The 25383-nt window shown below is 41.7% G+C and overlaps 1 protein-coding gene across 1 annotated transcript; it reads right to left on the bottom strand.

The window, feature by feature from the left end:
* Positions 1–6680: 6680 nt before the first annotated feature.
* FEM1B (fem-1 homolog B) lies at positions 6681–24283 on the bottom strand. The gene is made up of 2 exons (XM_082619357.1): positions 22595–24283; positions 6681–13000 (listed from the first exon to the last, which is right to left on the bottom strand). The coding sequence occupies exons 1-2, from the start codon at positions 22840–22842 to the stop codon at positions 11365–11367; spliced, it is 1884 nt and encodes a 627-aa protein (XP_082475483.1). The 5' UTR covers positions 22843–24283; the 3' UTR covers positions 6681–11364.
* Positions 24284–25383: the final 1100 nt, after the last annotated feature.

Genomic DNA, 25383 nt, shown 5'->3' with positions numbered 1-25383 from the left:
CTAAGAGGCTGCCATCCGTTTTGTGGGCAGAGCATGTCCTAGTGAGCCACACTTTTTGAGGACAGGAGGTGGATGAGGGGCTCCCTGCTTCTTTCCCATTGTCTCTAGATGTTTGGAAGGGACTTGTCCACCCTTTGCTCCCCACAACATCCCCTCCCAGCGGCTGCCTGGTCTGGGATGGACATCTCCAGTGATGGAGCACTCCCTCCCTCTTTCCCTCCCTCCCAAGCCCACCTGTTCCATCTTTGGCCAGTTTAGATGGTTGAAACCCACATGTCACTGTAGCTTCTACCCCTTTGTTCCTGCTCTTTCCTCTCAGGCCTCCCAGATTTCTCTAGGCTGGCATCTCAGTGGTGACCTCCAGACCCTGACTTCTAGTTCCTTCACCTTTACCCACAGACTACTCTTAAAGTTAGTTGTCTCCATGCTATTCTCATGCCTTTGGAATCCCAAGAAGCCGGTAGAATCTTAGAACTTATTTGGTCCTGTTCCCCCATAGACGAGGACGCTCAGAACCAGAGAAGTTCAGGGCGAGCCCCAGGTTCCACAGCAAACTCCAGACTAATCCCAGGACTGCTGTCTCCCAAGCCAGACTGTCATTCTAGTCCAGCCTTAGGAGGGCTTCGTGAAGGATTAGAAGGAATTGATACGAAGTCACGCGTCACTCTTTATGGGAATATGTTTTCTCAAATGGTGAAACCAAAATCCGAAGGTAACATTTTAAAATCGTATTTCATTTGCATCATTACCCTCATGAATGGAGTAGTCTGGCTAAAGGAGAATCAATGACCCCGCACCCAAAAGTGCATTGTTTGATCTGGCACCAAGTCTTCTTTCTGTCAAACACCGTCAACTCTGAGAATGCTTTCATGTGAAACCAGACTTTCAGAGATTGGCATTCACATTTTTAAAATCTGCCATGTGCAGCCACAATGCAGGCCAAACAAAATGCATCTGCAGGTCAGATGCAGCCCAGAGGTCACCAAATTGCAACCCCTGGACTCAGAGGCAGCCTTTATCCCCAGGATGTCATAGTCCCTCCATGTCCTCCCCTACCCTAGGCCAAGAACAACTAAATGGTCAAAAGGTGGAAAAAATGGGAGGCTTGTTTGTATCTTCAAAGCCTTCAGCCCTTGCACTGTGTCGCTCTCCTCTCTCTCTTATCAATTCTCCCTGTCTGAAATTATTTGCTCTGGGGTATAAATGTCCACGACTGGCCTTAAGTGTGCTGGTAGGGCAAGCAGAGAAGATACGTTTTACATGGAGCAAAGGCTCATGCTAGAGCAGCGTTTCTCGGGCCTGGCTGCACATTAGAATCACCTGGAAGCTTTAAAAGCTACCTATACAAGGGCCCACCCCTGGGAGTCAGACTTAATTGGTTGGGAGAGGGGCCAGGGCATCATTTGTGTTTCAGAGTTCCCCTGGTGACTCCAGTATGCTGAGCATTGAGGTCAACAGGCAGGTGAATATGTAGGCTAGAAAGCGAACAACAAAAAAGGGGTTTACGTGCACAAGTGACCTTCTATGCTGAGTAATGGGAACTGTGTTGTCATTGTAATGCTGTTCAAGTTTACTTGGCTCCCGCCTGCAGTTTAGAAGACTTTCTCGTTGCAGCAAGTCTCCGGAGTGGAATTTGCTACAGGAGATCACCCAGTTCTTGAGTTGGGGGCACATTTGCTAATGTCCGGGGGGGGAGATGAACAGCAGCCTCTGAAGCATTTTTAGCATTTGGTGGCAAGCTGTCCAAAACGCAACCGCAAATCAACATGAAAATTCATATTATGGTTCATAGATGGGAGTTCTTAGCAATGCTCTCTGTCTGGTAGTTAAGTGTAATTATTTATGATGGAGCTAAGCAGCGAACTCAAGAGTGTTAACATGAAGCATAACCAACTTAAAAACGGTTTAGTCTTTTAGAAGCCTTATCGGCCCATCCTAGACACTACTTCAAAACAGCTGCGCTGATTTCCGATGGCCTCGTGATACTAAAGCAATTCCACGGCAGGTGAGCGCGCAGGAGGAAAACGTGCCTGGGGCGAGGCCTGACTCTGCAAACCAAACTACCAGCGGAAGGCGGTTTTAGAATCTGCTCCGTGGACTGTCAGGATTTTTTAAATTCTAGGCTCACTGTCTAGTAGAGGGAAAGGACCTCCAACAAGGAGTTGTGAACTGAGATGTGCAAGATGTTCCGGGGGGTCTCATGTTGATTCTGACATGGTGAGACCCCATGTGGGAGGGGCACCGGCCCTCAGAGAAGATACAGGAGCTGAGGGGCAGACCTTGGGTAACTTTGAGAGAGGCCTCAGGCCCTTGTGCCATCATCCGGTGTTCTGCAGGTAAGTGGACATCAATTATGCTGTCCCTCAGTTCCGGCCAGCTAAGAGTTGAAAAGGAGAAATTCAGGTAAGAGTGCGGCTTCTTTCTGGTGTCAGATGGTGTGGGCATGTAAGCTCGGAGGGCAGGGTGTGCCTCTTAAAGCAGAATATCTATCCAGAGCTGAGCTTCTCAAAGTGGGGTCCTGGGTCCACCTAAATCAGAACCACAGATGACGTTCTACCCCAGACCTCACAGATCCAGTTCCTGTGAGGTAATTTTAAGCACATTAAAATTATAGAACCAGAAATCTAGAGCCGTAAGATTTTGTTATTCTCTAGACTTCAACGTCAGTTTCTTACAGCATGGCCTTTCTCAGCTGCCCTTTAGCCTGTTTTGGTGGCCGCAGTCATCAGTAAAACCCCCCCAAGGGGTGTCCTTCCAGTGCCAACAGTGGAGTTTCTGGGTCTTCCTTTTGTTAAGAAAGGTGGTGCTTCTTAGCAAGATGGGTATCAGGTGAAGGGGGCTAATACAAACACAACAGAGAGAGGGAGGAGAATAATTCTTTACCAGGAAATGTGGGAGAGCTTCTCTGAGACCTTTCCTAGAGGTCTATAAAAGACAAGTTGCGGGCTTCCCTGGTGGCGCAGTGGTTGAGAGTCCGCCTGCAGATGCAGGGGACAAGGGTTCGAGCCCCGGTCCGGGGAGATCCCACATGCCGCGGAGCGGCTGGGCCTGTGAGCCATGGCCGCTGAGCCTGCGCGTCCGGAGCCTGTGCTCCACAACGGGAGAGGCCACAACAGTAAGAGGCCCGCGTACCACAAAAAAAAAAAAAAAAAAAAGACAAGTTGCTGTCTCCATCAGTATTCAAGAGTTTTTAGCATCCATACTCTCCCAAAATAAGACACTAGACTCTTGGCTTTAAGTCCCAAGATGCCAGGCAGCCTGTAATCGAAGCAGCTGGCTTAATCATGCTTCTTTTCTGGCATATGACTCACTGCAACCACACCTCACCCCAAACATTAAGTGGCCAGGTTTCTCCACCAGATACGCCTTGGGTGATTGACTTAATACAGCCATTAGTAGTGAATGGTCCTGTCTTCACCACACTGGCCTTTGTTTTTACCTTTAGCTAATGTCACGTTGCCCTTTACTCTGCACTACTTCTTACCTTTAAAAAAAAAATCCCCCCAAATTATCCTTATGTTACTATTAATGTCAACTAGATCCCTATCAAAGGACAGTCAAGCTTAATCGACCACATTAAATCTGCAGAGTGCTTTTGTGTCACTGTCTATTCCATTAGCTTTGACATCACACTAAAGTAGGACAGCATGTTCCAAACAAAAACTGAAACCGGAACATAGGAGCTTTGCTGGTATAGCTTGAAGGGAGGGTTACAAGCCTGGCACCTGGCCTCTGAAACTTTTCAATAAGATATAGGCTAAAATGTACCTAGCAAACTCACAAGGCTCAAAGTAGGGTATGAGCAGAAAAATATTTTTTTAAAGCAGATGGGGGCACCATTCCTTAAGGACTCATCCTTTCTAATCAGTTGTGCATGTTCTTTGTTCCTGTCTCCCTGGTACTGTATTTAAAATGATGATGGTAAAGTTTTCTGAAACGTTTTCAGAAGATGGCCCAAGCCAGAGTTCAAAAGTAACATCTTAAACTTTCAAAATTAAAATTTGAGGAAAAATAGAAAATCAGATTTCAAATAGAGACATCTAGCTGGACAACAAGCTTATCAAGGACAGGGACCATGATTCTTATTTTTTGTATTCACATCCCTGATATAGTGCCCGACACACAGTAGGTGCTCGATAAACAGGAATTTCCGACTGTTTCTTCCTACTGGTTGAGGCCAGAGCAAACCCCAGTTCTGTTCTCCGGATGAACTGAGCAAACCAAATTTACAAATCACAGGCAAATTAGAATATATAATTTTGTCTAAGCTTGCCAAAAAGCTAAGATTTTGTGAGCTACCTGAAATTTGCATCTCATACTGAAATTTTCTATATCAGGTATCTGATGAAATATATTACTGCCAGCATTTTCTTTTGTCTGGACATCTGTTACTTTAATACAGCAGACATTACTTGAAATACAGAAAAAAAAAAAAAAGATGATTTAGAATTTGGATGATTTCTGCAGTCCAGTCAGATATTTTTGCCAGGCACAGATCTGGCAGAAATGCTAAGATGAGCTTCTCTGGTACTGGTGTGAGAGTCTTACAGTGAAAGAGCACTGTTCAGCGGGTCAGTAAACTCGGAGCCTACCTCAGGCTCTGACACTTGGTCCTTGTGCGACCTTGGATGGCCAAGTCACTTCTTTGTGAGCCTGTATCCTCAACTATGAAGTGACAGAGTTGCCCTAAATGATTTTTTCAGATCTCTACAAAGGGCCTCCCTAAATCTAAATTTGAATGCAAATGTGTGGAGGATGTGCTCCAGTACCACCCTTTAATACCCTTCTGGTAATCTTAACTATCGTAATTAGGTAAGAGAAAGAAGTATGAGGTATGAATACTGGAAATGAGAAGGCAAAATCATCATTACCTGTAAATGATTAGTGTATCTGGGACATCCAAAATTTTTTTTAAAAAAGGGAAATCCATTAAAATGCCTATATCAAAACATTAACATTTAGAAGTATATACAGTGGAAGAAAGGCTTCTCTCTACATATAAACAAACTAATGATAAAAAAAAAAGGAAGATATTTGCAAGACCTTCATTAAAAATAAACTTTCTGGTTAGAGAAAAAAGACAAATGAAACATCAGCCCCACTTATATTAATACTTAACATTTAGCAGGCACTTCACTGTTTTAAGCACTACATTAAGCGTTTTAATTCTCTTACTTGCTCATCACAACTTAGATAATATTATTGTCCTGATGTACAGAAACTGAGACTTGGATCGAGGTCACAGAGCTAGTAAGTGATGGAAAGAACCCAGACTGTATTCCTCAGGGTTCCAGCACACTGCCAGGTCAAGAGAGTAAAAGAGAGAACCCAGAAACAGATCCAATTACTTTATGGGAATTTACTTTATGATTCATATCAGTGGAAAATAAGAGAGTTCTTGGCTGGCTGGATCCTTAATCAAAATAAATTCCAGGTAGATAAAAGGTTAAACCAAAGAAGACGAGAAGGAAAGGATGTGGAGGAGAAGGAAGAGGAAAAAAAGGGGGGGGGAAGGGGAGAGAGAAGTGGGAGGGAAAAGCCATAAAAGCACTAGAAGAGAACATGGGTAAAAAAGATATATGAACTTGGAATGGAGACAACTTGACAAGCAAGATACAAAATTCAGTAGATACAAAAACTAATAAAAGTCAAAAAACAAACTACAAACTGTGACACGTGACAGAAAATTTCCTTAAATTTGCAAGGAATTTCTAACACGTAGCAAGAAAAAGACCACAACCCAAAAGCAAACAAAAGAAATAAAAAAGGTCAGTAAATATATGTCAACCTCATTCATAATAAAGGAACACAAATCAGAACCATGAAATAATATTTTCCATTTCCATCATCTTGGCAAAAACTAAATGATTAGATAATATTTGATGTCAATAAGAACGTAGGGAGATGGAAGGCAACTGGATCACCTCTGTCAAGATTTTAAAAACTCAGTCACGAAATCAGAAGTTCCAGAGCTAGAAATGAATTTGTTCTCTGAATACAGTATATAAGGATGTTCACTGAAGCAGTATTTGGAATATCAATAAACTGAAAACCTAAAAATCCAACAGTAAGTCCTGGTTAAATAAATTTTAAGTCCATCCATAGAATTAAATGCTATAAAATTGTGGTTTTTTAAATCTATACATACCAAAATGAAAAAATGTCCAAGATATATTAAATGAAAACAAGATGCAGAATAGCACAGGAAAGTTAAAAGTCCATTTCCATTAAAGAAAAAAAACAAAAAGGAGAAAATACACATATATACACATAAAATTCTGGGAAGCTACTCAAAAAACTAGTGAGTACCCTCTGAAGAGTCCAAATGGCAGGCAGAGAGAGATGAAAAAGTAACTTTTTTTTTTACTATTTGAATTTTTCTTAACTATCTGAATTTTTTCCCCATGCACATGTATGTAACTTTCACAACTTTTTAAAAATGAATTCAACAAAAGATCATCTCAACACTGAACAATAAAGACACACACTTCAAGGCAGTTTTTTTTTTCAAACATTTACTGAACACAAACACCATTTTTTCCTATTACACAGCAATATTGTTAGTTTCAAATTAGCTGGGCTATTAGGACTGTCAGTTACCACGAAATTAAAAATGATTCTACATGTCAAACTCAAATAGAAAATGTCATGCAATATATAAATCACTAACAGGCCTCTGGTGCAGTCAGCAAGTTCACTATGTTTATTAAAGTCATGTAAATGGTTTGACAAAAGTGCACAATAGAATGACATCACTGGTTTGTTATAAATCACAGTGAATTACTAGAATACAACAATGTAATTCCTCTACGTGGAAGATTGCAGGATGGGGTGAATATTATAAAGGATAGGATCTTTCAACACGTTAAGCCAGTCAGAGTTTACTCCCCAGCTATATACTTGATTGGTTAGCGAAGCTGAGGTTATTTTCCCTCATCTTTTCTCCTCTACCAATTACTAAGCAACAACAACAAAAAAAGGCCATGCACAAATTTTACAACACCTGATTAAAAAAAGTTACAAAACCTTGTGCATTGCTTGGATGAAGCTTACATCTTTGCTCCTTCATTTTTCTGATTAGGCCACTCACCACATGACTCACCCCTAAATGAAAAGCTGTTAACAATTTAGCACTTCTCACCCCTGCACACACATCAAGATACACTCCCCATAACCATCAAGTCAGTGTCCCTTTCCTATATATTAACACAAATGAACACACCACAAACCTAGGACTAGAGACCACATTTACTTTACAGTTTTAAAAATTAATATATCACCACTATCCATGTAGTATTTATTTCAGATCCCATATTTGTAGAAGGTATTGTACAACCCAGCCCACCTGAAGATTTGGGCAAGTCTGCCAGGAATGTATGAGAAAGCTCGGCAATGTGCCATACACATTAGGAGCTCTCTACTTTCCAGAGAAGGTATCCAGAGCAGGGCTGTGCATTTGCAGAGTCGGAGTCAACAAACAGCTTAAAATCTTATGGACTAATAACTTTTCATAGAGCAAAAGGCAGAGGTTTGTTTTCTCTAACCCATTTTAATGTGATAGTATAGTCAGTGAGGGAAACGGAATAGTCATCTGTACACTGATATATCTGGCTAGCCTGAAAAGGAACATTTAAGGTTTTTACAGAAAACCTACCATAAAAGCAAGTCCTTTATACTTTTATCCATCTACTTTCTAGTTCCATCACTGGCTGCTTCTAAAACCAGCAAACTAATCCAAGGTCCAGCAACTCATTCCTCACCCTGCCCCTTCCCCCAGAAAGAAATGCTTCTGCTTGAATAACCTAAAGTGGCCTTATTCCTCAAGTAGCTGCCTCAGCTGAGATGGAGACTAGTGACAGGGTACTGTTCCCTTGGGATTCTGATTTTCAAAACCACTTGCCAAATGCAGAGCTGACACTCATGGAGCTGCTGCCCCCACATCACATTTTACTTCAAACAGTGCTATCATGCCTAAGTTTCTCATGATTACAGTTATTAATCAATGATCAGGGTAATGCAATAAAACCCTTCCCAGAAACAAGCAAGACCAAAGTTTGCTTTTTGCTTTGTTTGTCTGAAGTGCCCACAGCAAAGAACCTTAAGGTAGCTGGACTGTGGCCTACTAGAGAGCAATCCAGGGTAGACTGAAAATAATGTTGTGTCCGAGTTCTTATGTCAAAATTTCCTTTCTGATCAGTTGAAGGATGGATTTGCTGCCCATTCCTTGACTTAAATAGTTACCTAAACTCAAGAGTTCAATTTTACCAACTCTTAAGTGCAAAACCCACCCAAGGTTTCACATGGTTTGCCCAGGCATTCATCCACCTGGGCCTCTAGTTAACTAAATTTATATGACAATTACTGAGCAAGACCAAGAAGTTTTGATTGAATTTGTAATGTTATCAAGGAAGACGTACAATCTAAAGCATAATTCTACCAACAATAAACACAAAACGACAAAAGTGGCTAAAAAATGGCAACAGCCCAGAGTTCTCAGCTGAGATACAGAACTATCACCTTTCTTATTTATTTTCTTAAAAAAACAAAACAAAACAAAACTTAAGTTTGGGAAGGGTTTGGCTAAACAGATTTTAAAATAATTCTACCAAAAAAAAAAAAAGGCATGTAATCACTTGTTTCAAGAATGGTTTTATACAGGTGTTTCACAATACATATTTGGATTCGTTTTACAAGACAGAATTAGATCCTTAGCAATACAGTGCACAATGTACCGCTATACTATAGTTTAAAAAAAAAAAAATCTCGGTTACCATTATCAAAGTTCATAGTCCATTCCGCTTGTCTTCAAATTCTTTCTCCAGCTTTGTCAGCATTTCAATCAGCAATTTTACTCTCTCCAGCATTCAGTCCTCCCTTCTCAAAAACACTGAGTGTCATTAAATTTTGAGGTCTGAATATGTACAGATAATCATTATCCTCGTTTTATAAGTAAGTAATATCTAAAATAGTTCTCGTCCTGGGTAGCCAAAGGGATGAAATGGTTTTTAAAACATGCAACATTATCTGATATTTTAAGTTTTGATGTTTAAAAATCATATGCATTAATAATGGAACCAAGTAAATACCAAGTATCATAGCTATTCCTCAGACTGTCAAATAAGCAGGCCTTGAAGTCTGAAAAATACAGGGTCTGATCTGAGCTGTGAAAAAGGCGTGATTCACTCACCTGGAGGATGAGCATTTTCTCTTTCATGAGAGTTGCCAAGAGCAAGGTATAGTAGTTCCCTGATTCACACCAGGAAGATCAAGGCCAGTAATTTTCAAATTAGGGCTCATTCAAATACCTCCCTTTAGACCATCCTAAAAAACCTTCCTTGTAAAAATCTCAGGTTAGGAAAACAGAAATATATTACTATGACAGAATTTACCATCAAAACATTCCTAACTGAAGCAAGAAGACATGTGAAGTATAACAGCACAGTAAAATTATCTTGCGTTCTTGGGGGAAGAAGTTTTTAAAGTACCCCCATCCATTCCCTCCTGTCCTTCAGAGTGTTTCATTTCATGGGGTACCTATTTTATTTAAGGCCCTAGGTGCTGATTTTGGCTTAGTCATTATGTTTTATACTGATCCGGCTGCAACCTTTTTCTTACACTTCACAAAGCAATATCCATACATAAAATGTTAACTGAAACCTTACCAGTGGTTTTTGTTGGTTTTTTTTTAGTTTATATCTGATGTTGCTGCATCATTATAATGCTTTTCATTAAAGAAAAAAAGCTGCAGGTCTTCACTTACAGTACCATGCACTATGAGTAGCTAAGGCATTCATTTGGCACTAGAGATAAAAATACAGATATAGCTAATTTTATTTTATCATTTTTAACATTGAAAGAAATAGGTGTGTACCCTTTACTTGAATTTCCGTGATGCTTAAAAGATAATCACAGGGCTTCCCTGGTGGCGCAGTGGTTGAGAGTCCGCCTGCCGATGCAGGGGACACGGGTTCGTGCCCCGGTCCGGGAAGATCCCACATGCCGCGGAGCGGCTAGGCCCGTGAGCCATGGCCGCTGAGCCTGCGCGTCCGGAGCCTGTGCTCCACAACGGGAGAGGCCACAACAGTGAGAGGCCCGCGTACCGCAAAAAAAAAAAAAAAAAAAAAGATAATCACAGAACATTCCTTTGACAGTTTACAATGTTGCCATTAAAACAAAACAAAACAAAAAAAACCCATAAAGACCTCTGTACAGCCTGTCGGAATAAGCGACATTTTGTGGTTCCAAAATTTGCTGCCCTCAGGCAGAAATAATCTTTCCAAATGGCATTCAGAATTATTTTTATTATCAAAAACATTGAATTTCCTATACCACACTAGTGATTTTTCTACTTGTTACAGACTGAATAAAGTAAAAAAATTAAAAATATCCCAGTTCCTTTTCATCTGTCATAAAAACCTTCTTAGGGAGGCACAAATAATGCCCTCTGGAAAAGTCGTTTCCAATTTTAAAAGATACCGCACAAGAGGAAAGGGAGAAGGGGACAAAAGAAGAACATACAACTATATTGTGACAATTTGTTTCCTAAGAGAGAACACAGCATTCATAATTTTTACATGTCTGAGCTGAGTCAAATGCAGACTGCTGCAATTTAAATTAATTACATTAAAACAGAGACTTCCGCACATTTTAGAATCCAAGCTCAAAGGCAAATAGTTCATCAATATTCTCTGAAAAGTTGCTTTAAGATTACTGCTATGTATGTACCACCCAGCATAATTCAACAATTTCAATGGATTTAACTTTATAAATTTATAACTATTATTAAGTTAGCACATTTTTCAGATTAATCTGCAGTTATATTTTTAAAAATCCTCCTGACGTTATAATGCATTGATCTCTTCACATAAATAATGGAAGAGTGAAAACTACCTATAGCAGTTTGGCATGTGCAGAACATCTAGATATTCCATTACTTTTAATGTTCCTTTTCGTTTTTCTTCATGAAATCCTCAAAACTGCTGCAGAGAATAACATGCTGACACAGGCTTAACAGAAATACTTTTCTAGGCAGTTTTTTTTTTTTAATTATCAACTTCAAATCATAAGGGCCCTTGTTACATAAACAAAATATTTTATATTCATTCCTTAAAAAAAAAGAAAGTTAAGTGACCAATATCCAAACACCTTATAGTTACACCTAAACAATGTGGTTTTGTTTAAAGTGTATTTGAAATCAGTAATCATATGAGGCAAGAAGACCAAATACAAAACTAAGGAAGGAGGAGTAGGGAGGAAGGGTAGTGGAAAGAAAAGCAGATTTCATGAACACATAATTCTATTGTCTGTGATTAAAGTCCTTTACATTTTTAGCACCACATTAAATGATTTTACATATCCAGTCACTTAATGAAATCCAACAAACTCTTCAAGAGTTCTGGGGATCTGGTCTTGGTAGTTAATGTCATTAGCCCGAACTGCCCGGGCGGCCAGGCACTTGAGACTCATCTTCATTTGAGTTTTAAGTAGTATTTCTGATACCCCAGTTGTACTTTTGTCTAGCGGAGTCTTATTCTGTTTATTTGTCATGTCGGTGTGAGCGCCAGCTTCAACTAGGCTAATGATGATAGAGTGCAAGGTCAAAAAATCACTGATGGGCCTGTTGTACTGAACGATAATGTGAAGGGCACTGTTCCCTTCATTGTCCACAGCATTCACCTCAGCACCACAGTCCAGCAGGAGCTTTGTGACAAGCGCATTTGGAAAGCTGCAGACATCATTGGTGTGGAAATCATCAACTGGGGTATTCGAGTTGACAGCTAGATGCAGCAAGGTGAAACCTTCACGAGTTCTGGGATCAAGGTGAATCAGGTTGTAGATCTGCTTGTTAATTTTGCACTGATCTTCTTCACTGCACTGTGTTTTGGTGGAAATGCACACTAAATACAGAAAAGTATAGAGATTACATTCATAATTGTCCAGAGCACTGTGGACGTCAGCATCTGGAATATTTTTTACTCTGTTCATACTTTGTTCTATTTCCAAAACACTGCATCTCAAAACACATTCTATGTCTGGGGCCTTCACAGTTTCATTCAAATGTATCATCTGTGAAAAAACTTGGGCAAATCGAAGAAGATCCTTATGGGTATTCCGGTTACCTTTCTGTCTGAGGTGCAGGGCATGAAGCCACAATTTGATACACTGTTCGAATTCCATGTTATCTGCATAAACAGCTCCCCTGTAAATGATGGGATGGGAAACATCAATGTTGTCGGCACCTAAAATCCGTTCCCGAACTATAAGGCCTTCCATATGAAGAGCATCTCTGTCTTGCCGAATGGATTCCAGTTCCTGAGGATTTCTACATTCAGTTCTATTCCCATAGGCATGGATTGGTGGGAGAACCTCTTTCTCAAGAATGTTATCACCATCTTGAAACCTCTCCAACATAGCTAAATATAAATAGTGGTATGTCTTCATGATGTCATAGTTCTCACGGTCATTTGCAAAGGAGGCACCCAAGAGCTCCAAAGCTTCAATCCGACTTCTTCGGTCACAATCAGCATGAGAGAGCAACAGTTCGACAACATCAGCTTTACAGCTTTCAGCAGCTACTTTTAATGGCGTCATCCCATGGCCGTTCACTACTATAGCAGCACGCCATTTTATCAGCTCCTTCACAATATCTATGTGCCCAGCTTCAGCTGCAAAGTGCAATGCTGTGGCTCCACAATGTGCTTTAGCATTTGGATCAGCACGTTGTTCTAAAAGGTATCTGACCACATCAGTGTGTCCTTTATATGCTGCAATCATTAGGCAGGTGTTGTCATACTTGTTGGCAATGCTGATGTTGGCATTATTTTCAACCAAGTATTTCACAATGTCCAATCTGCCATCAAAGCATGCTGCCCGTAGGGGGGTTGAGTTAGTTACTGTGGTATGGTTCACATTGGCTCCATGACTGACTAGAAGCTTAACAACTTCAAAATGTCCTGCCCCTGCTGCACACCAAAGAGCGGTGGCACCATCAATGACATACCTATTCATGAAAAGAACGAACAGTTAGAAAATGGAGGTTACCCGCCCTAACATAAATTTAAAGGATGTATTCATTTACACTGACCCAAAACCTCAATCTACAGAGCGTTAGCAAAACATTAGTTTGGCTGAAAATAAAATCAGGTAATTTAAGTAAAGCACTTGGCATAGTACTTGTACCTAGTATGAGCTCAATAAATGTTAGCGACTGTTGTTATCACCAAAGTACAAAAAACTAAAAAAAGAAAAAAAAAACGAATCACTGACTTGCTACTAGCAAAAGTAAATTTCAGAAAACAAAGAGGAAATGTATGGAGTTTTGTAACTTCTTGACCACCAAGCTGATTCACTGGCTCTTAGGAGCACAGCATGTTCCTCCCTCCCAGCACCCCCTAGGTACCACTGTTGCATTCAGTACACCAGTGAGAAAGCCACCCCAATCTCTGCATTAACATTGTGTTAGAAACTGCTTTAGGAAGAAAAGTATTTAAGCAGATAATTTTTCCCTAAGATTATCTAAGCTAATAAGTATTATACTCTACTACAGCAGTGAGAAAGAAACAGTTACTGCCCCAACATGAATGGTGCAACCTTATAACACAGGTCAAATTCTATCTCCCTTGAAGTGAAAAAGAGTACAATCCGCCTGGTATAATATAAATATCATAGTTTAACCGCAATTATCAACACCATCTATCACTTCTGCTGAAAATAAAAGACACACTTTATAAACATGCAAGCAATTACTTCTTCAATTTCAAATAATGATGCAAAATGTTTATAAGCAAAAGCATTCCCAGTAACAGTTACCTATGGGGTTACCTATGGGGGAGAGTGTAGGATTGACTCAGATGAGGCTTAAAGCTACTATAAATGTACTATATTTTGATCTGGGTAGTGGCTACATGGGTGGACATTTAGGGGAAAAAAACTCATCAAACTGTACATGAAAGATTTGTACATTTTACCGTATGAAAGACATACCTCAAAATAAATTTGAAGACTTCTGAAGTTTCTTTTTAAAATTTCATTTTTTAATGTCATTTAATTGTTAATTGATTTTTTAAACTAAAGAATGAGTCAAGAAAATAAGACATTACATCAGTTGAAATGTTTTAGTGGTTGCCGACTGTACCTTTTGCAAACAATTCAGTTTAATTAAAATTCACTTATTACATTTTTATTGTCATGATTATAAACAAAGTTCAAAAAAAGTTTTATTTCACTGTCAAAAATATACAATTTACAACAGCACCAGAAAATACCAATATCTGATAGTAAATCTAATGAAAAATGTACAAGACTTCTACATTGAAAATTACAAAACATTCCTGAGATAAAGACCCTAAGAAATGGAGAAATATTCCATGTTTATTGTTTAGGAGATTCAATAATGTTAAGATGTCAATTCTCCCCCAAAATAATCTACAGATTCAATGCAATCCAAATCAAAATCCCAGCAGGGATGTGTGTGTGTGCACATGCACAAATGTGTGCATGCATCCACATATGTGTAGATATTGACAAGCCAATTCTAAAATGTATATAGAAATGCAAAGGGGGACTTTGCCGGTGGCGCAGTGGTTAAGAATCCGCCCACCAATGCAGGGGACACGGGTTCGAGCCCTGGTCCGGGAAGATCCCACATGCCGCGGAGCAACTAAGCCCATGCACCACAACTACTGAGCCTGCGCTCTAGAGCCTACAAGCCACAACTGCTGAGCCCACGCAGCACAACTACTGAAGCCTGTGCACCTAGAGCCTGTGCTCCGCAACAAGAGAAGCCACAGCAATAAGAAGCCCGCGTGCCGCAACCAAGAGTAGCCCCTGCTCACTGCAACTAGAGAAAGCCCACACGCAGCAACGAAGACCCAACACAGCCCAAAATAAATAAATTTAAAAAATGCAAAGGACCTAGAACAACCAAGATAACCTTGAAAGAAAAATAAAGTTGTGGGACAAAATATAGTAATTAAGATAGTGTGTCAGTGGCACAAGGATAGATAAATATATCGATAGAAAACAACAACCCAAAAAGAAAAAAAAAAAACCCTCCAGAAATAGATTCACACATACAGGATCAGAGATTAATGACAAAAGCTCCAATGAAATTCAGGTAGAAAGTATGTTCTTTTTAATAGTGAAGAAGCAGGTACTAGATATCTGTTTGGAAAAAATTAACCTTGACTGTTTGCACAAAAATTTGAGAAGTGGTGAAGACCTATAATATGCAAAGCAAAACAATAAATGCTTCTAAAAAAATAGACTACCTTCATGACCTTGGAGTTGATGATGATTTCTTAAACATAATTCAAAAAAAGCACTAACCATAAAAGAAAAAAATTGATTAGACTTCATTAAAATTAAAAACTTCTTTTCATCAACAGACACTGTGAAGAAAGTGAACAGGCAATCCACTCACTGGCAGAAGACATTTGCAATCGATTTATCTGACAAATCACTAAAAAGGCAAACAAGTCAATCTAAAAAATGGGTGAAAAGATTGAACAAGTATACTTCAGAAGTATATATTCAGATAACCAATAAACATATGAAAAGATGTTCAAGATAATTACTCTCACCAGGGAAATGCAAATTAAAACCAGGAGTTACCAATACACACTCACCAAAATAGCTGAAATAAATAATACTGACATGACAATATTAATTATCTGCCAGGATGTGAAACAACTCAAACTCTCTCATTGCTGATGGAAATTGCTAGTGGGAATGTACAATAATTTGGTTCAACCACTTTGGTGGTTGGCTGACAATAACTATTAAACATACACCAACCTACAACCCAGCAGTTCCACCCCTTGGTGTATACTGAAGAGAAATGAACGCAAATGTCCACCAGAAGACATACACAAAAATGTTCATAGTGGCTTTATTCATAGTAGTAGAACATTAGAAACAACCAAAATATCCATCAACAGGATAAACTGCCATATATTCATATAATGGAATACTACAAAGCATTTAAAAAATAAAAGAACTACTGACACATGCAACTCCATGGATGAATCTCACAGATATTGTGTTAAGCAAAAAGAAGCCAGAGAGAAAAGAGTACTCTGTATGATTCCATTTATAGGAAGTTCAAGTATAGACAGAACTAATCTATGGTGATAGAAGTCACAATAATCATAACTTCTGGGAGGGGAAAGGAGGGGAATTGACTGAGAAAGGGCGCAAGGGAAACTTTTAGAGTGACATCAATGTTCTGCATATTGATCTAGAAGGTGATTACATGGATGTAAAAAAATTAAAATTTTATAACGTACGCTTAAGATTTATGCACCTTACTTGATGTTATATCTTAACTAAAAATAGATATAATTAAAAAACAAAAAAGAGGGGCTTCCCTGGTGGCGCAGTGGTTGAGAGTCCGCCTGCCGATGCAGGGGATGCGGGTTCGTGCCACGGTCCGGGAAGATGCCACATGCCGCGGAGCGGCTAGGCCCGTGAGCCATGGCCGCTGAGCCTGCGCGTCCGGAGCCTGTGCTCCTCAGCGGGAGAGGCCACAACAGTGAGAGGCCCGCGTACCGAAAAAAAAAAGAGGCACTACATTACTACTATAATTTAACTTCTAAATCAATTAAAAGAAAAAGTTTAAATAAACACAAATAGCTAATAAATAATTTCCATGTGCCAAGCACTGTATTAAGTGCTTAATATATAGTATATCTTATTTAATTTTCATAATAACCTTCTCCCAATAATCCTATAAGGTAGATACTATTATTACGCCCATTTTAAAGACATATAACTAAAAGGCTTACATGAGATTAAAAATACAAAAGTACTTTGGAAACTATATAATGCATCAAATGTAAGGAAACAATACATGTCATTGTTCAAACATGTTTCATTTAAAAAGCTTTTTTAAAAAAACTTCTTAATATAATCTATCCAAAAAATCAATACATAGTTAACATATAGTTATATTTACATAGTTACAAAGTTTCCTTGCACGCCTTAAGAATATTAAATTGTTATTTGCCGAGAACATGAACATAAACGAAGTAAAAACTCAAGAAATGTTACATTAAAATAGGCATTCACATACATTATCTTTAACTCTTGCAATAACCATACAAGATAAATAGGACCCCCATTTTAAAGATGGAAAAAAAAGAGACAAAAGTAATTAAAAATTTTTTCTGGCCTCAAGTTTCCCAGAAATAATGACATGAGTAAAAAATAAATTACAAGTATATACTTACTTGGTTTTTATAATCGTTTAATACTTTTCCTGGTGTAATCTAATAATTTCCATTTTCCCTATGGTGATGTGACTGGAGCCTAAAAAAAGTTTCAATTACCTATTTTTATTGAGACAATTAAAAATTTTTAAATAGTTTATGACAAAACATATTCACTGTAGAATGTGTTACAGTGACTAATCCTTCAGAAACATTAGCTTTAGTGATTTTTAAATTTCTACATCTAAATAAAAACATTAAACAGATTAAAGGGAATTATAATTCTAACATCTATGACATTTTTTGTCCATAAAATACAGCTAAAATTATAGCCATATATACTGCCTCAAAACAAAATGCCAAACACATTTATAACAAAATGAACAGAAAATAAATTAAAATATAATCAAATTAATGCAATATTAATGCCTATGGGAGAAGCACTATAAAACAATGATCTTTCTAGATTGAGTCTAAAATTGCAATGCAAACTAGCTATCAAGAAACTTGGGACTTCCCTGGTGGCACAGTGGGTAAGAATCTGCCCGCCAACGCAGGGGGCACTGTTCGATCCCTGGTCCGGGAAGATCCCACATGCTGCAGAGCAACTAAGCCCGTGCACCACAACTACTGAGCCTGCACTCTAGAGCCTGCAAGCCACAACTACGGAGCCCATGTACTGCAACTACTGAAGCCTGTGCACCTAGAGCCCACGCTCTGCAACAAGAAGCCACCGCAATGAGAAGCACACGCACCCCAACAAACGGTAGCCCGGGCTCACCGCAACTAGAGAAAGCCCATGCACAACAACAAAGACCCAACACAGCCAAAAAAAATCAAGAAACTTTAATCTGATATTCACCTTTTAAACAAAATGCATGCATCAGATGATGTAAACATTTCACAATAAAAGATAACATTTCTGATCACAAAACTAAACTCATGTATTTCCTGGTTCAATCTGAAATTAAAATGTCTGGTTCAAGCATTTGAAATAGAAATAAAAATTCATTAAATGTAAATGACAACACTTTATTTTAACCAAAGTCCTTAAAATCATGTATTAGATCATATGTAGTTCCTTGAAATATACACTGGAAATGACTTTTTGTGTGTGTGTGTGTGGTACGCGGGCCTCTCACTGTCCTGGGCTCTCCCGTTGCAGAGCACAGGCTCCGGACGCGCAGGCTCAGCGGCCATGGCTCACGGGCCCAGCTGCTCCGTGGCATGTGGGATCCTCCCAGACCGGGGCACGAACCCGTGTCCCCTGCATCGGCAGGCGGACTCTCAACCACTGCGCCACCAGGGAAGCCCCTGGAAATGACTTTCTAAATGAAGCCAAACGACGCTGTGCCCCTTACGCCTTTCCTCTACCTGGACATTTATTAGAAGTCTTAGTACTAGCAGTGACTTTAAAAGAGCACTCAACAGAAAGCTTCAGAATTCCCAGAGGTCCTGTTCTCCTTCCCATCCATGTCAGCAAACTTCTTCTAGGACAAGAGTTCCCCACAAACTCTGGCACACAGCAGTCAGGCCCTCAGAACTCAAACCAGCACAGAACTCCAAGGTCACATGACACCTCCCCTTTGTTATGTTCCATTTCTATAACATTCTTAACAGCTTCCCATACTCCAACTAAAGGTTCTTCTTTCATTCCCATTCATGTAATTTTTCTTTTTTTTTAAATTTATTTATTTATTATTCTTTTTGGCTGCGTTGGGTCTTCGCTGCTGCACGCAGGCATTCTCTAGTTGTGGTGAGCAGGGGCTATTCTTGTTGCGGTGGGCTTCTCATTGCGGTGGCTTCTTTTGTTGCGGAGCATAGGCTCTAGGTGCGCAGGCTTCAGTAGTTGTGGCTCGAGGGCTCTAGAGCGCAGGCTCAGTAGTTGTGGCGCACCGTCTTAATTGCTGCGCGGCATGTGGGATCTTCCCAGACCAGGGATTGAACCTGTGTCCCCCTGCATTGGCAGGCGGGTTCTTAACCACTGCGCCACCAGGGAAGTCCCAAATTTTCTTCTTATCCACTCATCTATGTCAATTTTGGTCGTTACACAGTAAGCCATAAATAAAATAATCTCAAATGTTACTCCTAAAAACATGTACAAGGACTCAAATATCAGCATCTAGGTGGGTGGCACCGTCCCCCTTTTGAGGCTCTATTATGAATCTACTTTAGTTTTCTAAGGTATTCTAGATGTTTTTAGGCTGAGTATAGGCTTTTTAAAATAAGTTATTTTAATGTCTATGTGTATGTGTCTCTCTATCCCTCTCTCTCTTTCTCTCTCTCTCTCTCTCTCTCTCTCACACACACACACACACACACACACGCAGAGTACCATATCAAACCCCATAATTACATAGATACTGTTGCTTAGGATGAAGCTAAGAAGTGAGACTTTTTTTTAATATTAGGCAAATAACAGGATAGGTGGTGAACGATTTGGCAAAAAATTGTGAAGATGGTACATAAATTACTGAAAATTAGGAAACACTAATCTACTTCAGCCCACAAAGAACCTGTTTGTCCCTTTCGGGCCATGGGTCTCAAGTACCAGTGGAATCTAAAGAAGGGGGGTTGGCTAAGTACCTCTCAAAAGCCAGTCCCTGAGGGGTGAGTGAGCTTCATATTATTAACACCTCACTCAGACTAACATTTTCACACTGTCTGGAATGAATGTAAAGTGAAATCATGACATTTGCAAGTAACACTCTCTTCATCTATTTCTGAAATGCCTAAATGACTGGAACAAACTGCAAAATAATCTCACAGGGTGGTGTGAGTGGGCAGAAAGGTGGCCATGAATTTCAATTCTTCTCCTTTGTTAATCTGTAAACTCCTCGAAAGTAGAAACTTTACATTTTCTTCTACATTTTCCACATTATCTGTGTGGCCCAGGGCTAGGCCCATCATAGGCATTTAATAAGTTAAAAAACAAAACAAAACAAAACTACTTTGACAGAGCAGCTAATAAATCCATAACTGTAATAATCCATAAACAAAAAAAGACAGATTGAAGAAGGCTCACACAAAATCTTAAATGATAGAAATCCTTGCAATTCCAGTCTCACCAGTCTGACTCTTGATATTTTACACAAGGATCATCAAAATCTGGCCTCCACCTCACTCTAGTCTCCCACAATCTCTTTCTTAACTTCCCAGGCTTGAACCCCTTCCTGAAACTGCACTGAAACATTTGTCATTGCAAGAGCACCATGCTGCCGTCCCTCTTCTTCACTTTCTACTAACCTTTAAGACTGAGCTCAAATATCACCTCGGCTGTGAAGTCTTCCCTGATTCTCCCAGGCAAAGCTAAGCACTTCCTCTCCCTGTGTTCCCTCAGTAGTCCAAAAGATTTCTATAACCCTAAATGGCATGGCATCTACACTTACTCATTTTCATCAATTTCTCACCTCTGCCATGCACCACGCCCCACCTCCAGCCCCCTCCCAGGGCACCAGACTGTCTTCCTCTGCAGTGGGAACAGTATGTCATTCATCTCTGCAAACCCAATCCCTACTACAGAGCCTGGCACACAGCACGTGTTCAAAATATGTTTGCTTATTGAACCCTTTAATTTCACTGGCCAGTGCAAAATACTGGGCAAGGTAAGCCACTACACAGGCTCAATGCTACATTCCTAGCCATTTCAGTTTCTCTTAATTGCCACCTCAAAACACCTTTCTCAGGACTTCCCTGGTGGCGCAGTGGATAAGACTCTACGCTCCCAATGCAGGGGGCCTGGGTTCAATCCGTGGTCAGGGAACTAGATCCCACATGCATGCCGCAATTAAGACCCGGCACAACCAAATAAACAAATATTTTTTAAAAAACCTTCTCTTTGATGGTTAAGAAAGATAAGCAAAGCCTTTCCAAATGCTTTAGAAAACTATATTTTCTTGCCATTATTCTCTCCTAATCAAAACAGGCCTCAGCAAGCTCCTTAGCAGCAGTGTAACCAGTAGCTGTTACTGCAGAGATTCATATCTCAATGGATGCTTGTGCCTATACAACTGGAATGGTGCTGGAAGTTCAGGGGTCATCCTACTTCACTCCTCCTCTGCGTATAAGAAAGGCTGTGGGAATGCAGGGAGTTACAGAAAGGACATAGAAGCTAGTAAAAGAAAATGAACAAGAATCAGGTTGCCATCTTTGATTAATATGAAAAAGACCATCTCCTTAACGTCTCGAGAGGTGGTACCAGAGGTTAACCACCACCCGTGGGCTATCATTTCAGTAAAATGTAATACCCTGAAATATTTTCCTTTCATCTAAAACAGAAGAAAAAGCTCTTATTATTTCAACCTACAAAAAGAATCAACCAAAATTCAACAATGCCCTAGTCATCTTCAAGAGGAATTGTTTTTTCCATCAGGTTTTAACCAAGCAGTTTTCAATCACCGAAACTAAAGATACGTATACTTATGCTAGGACGACATCTATCTCAAAAGAAGAAAATGCTGGAGAATAGCTTATGTACTGGTGCAAGTCAACAAAAACAAAAACAATTAATGCATCTTCATGCAGTTGTAATCTGTAAAACAGGTTATAACCATCCAGCACAGAAAAGATAATGTCAAACCTGACAATTCTGCATTCAACTCTATCATACCCCAAAATATGTACAATTAAACCTAAAGGGCAAGTTTTAACTCTGACAATATGAATTTTTGAACTCCCCACCTGGAATAACAGTATATCATCAAGCTTCCCCACAACATCACAGAATAACATGTAATTTAACAATGGCATCACCTCGTCCTACACCAGGTCCAGTGCCATTTTCGCAGCCAACATATCTACCCCCAGCAATGTGTAAGAGTCGGAATCATGTCTTGGGAAGCCTGGCTGCGTGACAACCCCTCAAGAGGCTGCGACTGCTGCTGGTTCTAGGGGCTTATTTTGACATTAAGGTCCCACAACCCACTAAGGGGCTTTATCGGACACTCACGTGAAGGGGTAAAAACTGGGTGGCCAAATAACTCATCAAACAAAGGTCTTCAACGTTAATTGCTGACCTCGTTAATTTCTGATCTCGGTTACAACCCCAGTACTGATAAAGTGAAAACCTGAAAAGGCTGCTACCTCCTCCATACTGCTTCTTCACAAACTATCTAGTAAAGAATACAGAATACCTATTAGGTATCAAGACGAAGGGTGTGGCTATTTACCTATGGAGGGAATAAGGGGTAGGGGCCAATGAGGATGAGCAGCAAAACATGGGATGGAGTATTCGCCCTAGAAGATGAAGTGGGCATTAATGAGGCAGGTCAGGAGGTACAAAATGGGAGAAGTGATACCTCCATGAAGCGAGAGAGAGGGAGGGGAAGAACCATAAAGTGGTGGGTCCGCGCGCGTTAGAGAGGAGGCTGGAGTTGGGATGTACCTACCCGTCGAAGCGGACAGTGCCAGTCTGCTGAGTCTGCACCCGGTAATGTTCTAACAGCAAGCGCACCACCTTGGCGTGCCCATTGCGGGCTGCGATGATGAGGGGCGTGGAGCGCTGCCCTCCCTGCTGGCTGACATAGCCAAGCAGATAGCGGATGTCGCTTTCAGACCGGTTGAGAAGCAAGGCGGCCAGAGTCAGCACCTTGCCCTCGCTGGCCGCCTTGTATACATAGCCAGCCAGGCCCTCCATGGCCGCTGCCAACTCCAACACCCGTTTGGTCGCCACCGCTGCTGCTGCCTTGCGCCCCTGGAGGCCGCGTTCGCCAGCGCTTCAAACCTGGGCCCTCACAGCCCATTCAACAGGGCGCCGCCGCCGCCGCCGCCGCGCCCAGGCAGCAGCGCGGCCAGGGGAGGGCGGAGACGCAGAGGTGGCCGAATGCCGCGTGGGGCAGGTCAGCGATCCAGGCCGGGCAGGGAGGAGGGCGGTCAGGGCCTCAGGGCCGCCCCCAAGGCCCCAGACGCCGGCCCTGGGCCGAGGGGATCTCCATGGTGGCCCGGCCTCAGGCTGGACCCCTCCTTCCTGCGGGCTGCGACAGGCGCGTGCCCGAGCTACGGGTCGCCGGCGAGGTCCCAGGAGGGCCGCGCGCGCCCTGGATGGCGAATGATGGCCGCGCTTCACCCGACCCAGCCCGCCGGGCCTAGGGCCTGAAACTGCTTCTGCCTCCGCCTCCGCTCTGCGTCCTCCCCAGCTGGAGGAAACCTGCAGGCCCTCGCCCACTGGAGCTCAGAAGAGCCAGACGCTGTCGATAGCTTCAGAGGTCCACGCCTGGGGAGGCCCCCAGAGAGAGGCGGAACGCTGCGGCCACAGCAACCCCTGGGCTCTGGACGGGGAGGAAGGCGGGCCTCTGCAGACAGGGCTGAGACGGGGAGGGTGCGAGCGGGGGACGGTCAAGTGGGGTGTCTCTTCCAAAGCAGACCGGCCGGCGAACGAGGCCCGATGAAGAAAGGTTCTGCTGCGCGAAGGTGGCCCATCCCCAATTCGGCCCGGGATGTCCTCATTGACCTTGATGCCTGGAGCTTCCAACTCGCCCCCACTAGGCCCTGGGGGTCCCTAGCCAGGGAGTGGGACAGAGTGAAGGCGCTGAACCGTTACTGCCGGTGGGTTTTGGGGCCCGCCCCGTTTTACCGTAGACATTGCGGGGCTCTTCTCAGCCCCTGTTTGGGGGCCCGGGGAGGGGAGTGCGTGCACCCGGCGGGGTCCGTTTTGAGAACAGGGCGGCGTCTCTGAGCCCCCGAAATGTGGGAGGACTTTGAGGGTCTGCACGAGGCTCTGAGAAGGAACTGGAAGTCCGACCTGCCCTCCCTGGAGAGGAGGATAAAGTGTGTGAAAAAGGTCGGGAGAGATGGGGCACTATGGAAAGGGGCGAGGTACCCTGGGAAGGAAGACGAAGTCTACGTTCGGACAGGCCAGGACTCTAATCCTGAATCGGCCGGGACCTTCGGTTTTCTCACAGACCTCACCAGACTGTTAGGATTTGAAAAGATCATTCATCCAACGAATATTAGAGATCTACTATGTGCCAGGCTCTGCTTGGCCCTAGGGATTCAGTGATAGACCAGATAGACACAGTGCCACTTCAGGGACTGTGTTGTTGCGGGGAAAACAGACAATAAATAAGTAAACAAATAATAGACAAGACTGACTGAGTTAGTATCATTCCCATTTGCTACGAAGCAAATGAAATAGAGTGATGGGGGGTGGGAGGCGGAGCTAATTTAGTTTGGGCCATCAGACAAGACCTCCGTGACAGGTAAGGAGAACAGGTGGTATTCTAGGCAGAGGGAATAGCTAGTACAAAAGCCCTGAGGAGGGAACAGTCTTGGTGCGTTCAGAAACAAAGGTCAGGGTGGCTTCAGCAAAGTGGGCCATAGGAAGAGTGATAGGAGATGAAATCAGCAGGGTGCAGGTCATGTTAGGGCCCAGTTACCCATGGTAAAGTGTTTAAATTCTACTCAAATGTAGTGGGGGCATTTGAAGAGTTTTAAACAGAAAAGTGACAAGATACAATTTATATTTTTTAAAAGATCACTCTTGCTACTATGTAAAGAATAAACTGTAGTAGGCAGGAGTCAAAGCAGGAAGGCCATTTAGGAGGAAAGGTTGGGACTAGGATGGTAGGAGTGGAGGTGATGAATCTCATGGGGCAGTCACAGAAAGTATAAGTTCAATATGGAGGTCACTCCCTCCATACACACACAAAGGACAATATCTACCATAGAGAAAGAACAAATACATTTATTTGGTCCCAAGGGACTGGGCTGGGCTCAATGAGTTCACATAAATTATTTCATTTGAACCCCACCATTCCAATCCTAGTTGGTGAAGGCCTCGTCTTAGTTGCAGAGCTATTGGTGAGGATTTGGGCCACTTCTCAGATTTTTCTCTTCCACTCTACAGTACAACTTTACCTATCTTCAGATCTCTATACTTTTTCACCCGTGTTAAACAAAAGCAACATTGGCAATCAGAGCTGAAGGTGGGGTTCTACCAGTAGAGTCTCTGAAATAACTGGTGGAAAAGAAGGGGAAGCTGGTTGTTCTCATTCTGGGGCTTCAGGGTTGGAAAAATTTCCAGTTCTTTACAGACTGAGCCAGGCTTTTTGGCCTCTGGGCACTTGGTGGTGACACATTTGGATGTGGGACCTGGGGGCTCCCTTCCAACTGATTTCATTCCTAGGCTCTACAGAGCAACTAGGCTCCTCCTATTCTCTCCCCCTCTCTCCCTCTCCCT

Source organism: Mesoplodon mirus (genome assembly GCF_964341445.2).
Source record: "Mesoplodon mirus genome assembly, chromosome: 4".
NCBI classification, from domain to species: domain Eukaryota; kingdom Metazoa; phylum Chordata; class Mammalia; order Artiodactyla; family Ziphiidae; genus Mesoplodon; species Mesoplodon mirus.
The sequence above is the reverse complement of the archived record's forward strand: the minus strand, read 5'-3'. Positions and strand labels throughout refer to the sequence as shown.

Coding starts and splice junctions, on each gene's coding strand:
- FEM1B (XM_082619357.1), bottom strand. CDS start 22,842: ATGGAGGGCCTGGCTGGCTATGTATACAAGGCGGCCAGCGAGGGCAAG. Junction 13,001..22,594: donor GGCACTGTCCGCTTCGACGG/GTAGGTACATCC, acceptor TTTCATGAATAG/GTATGTCATTGATGGTGCCA.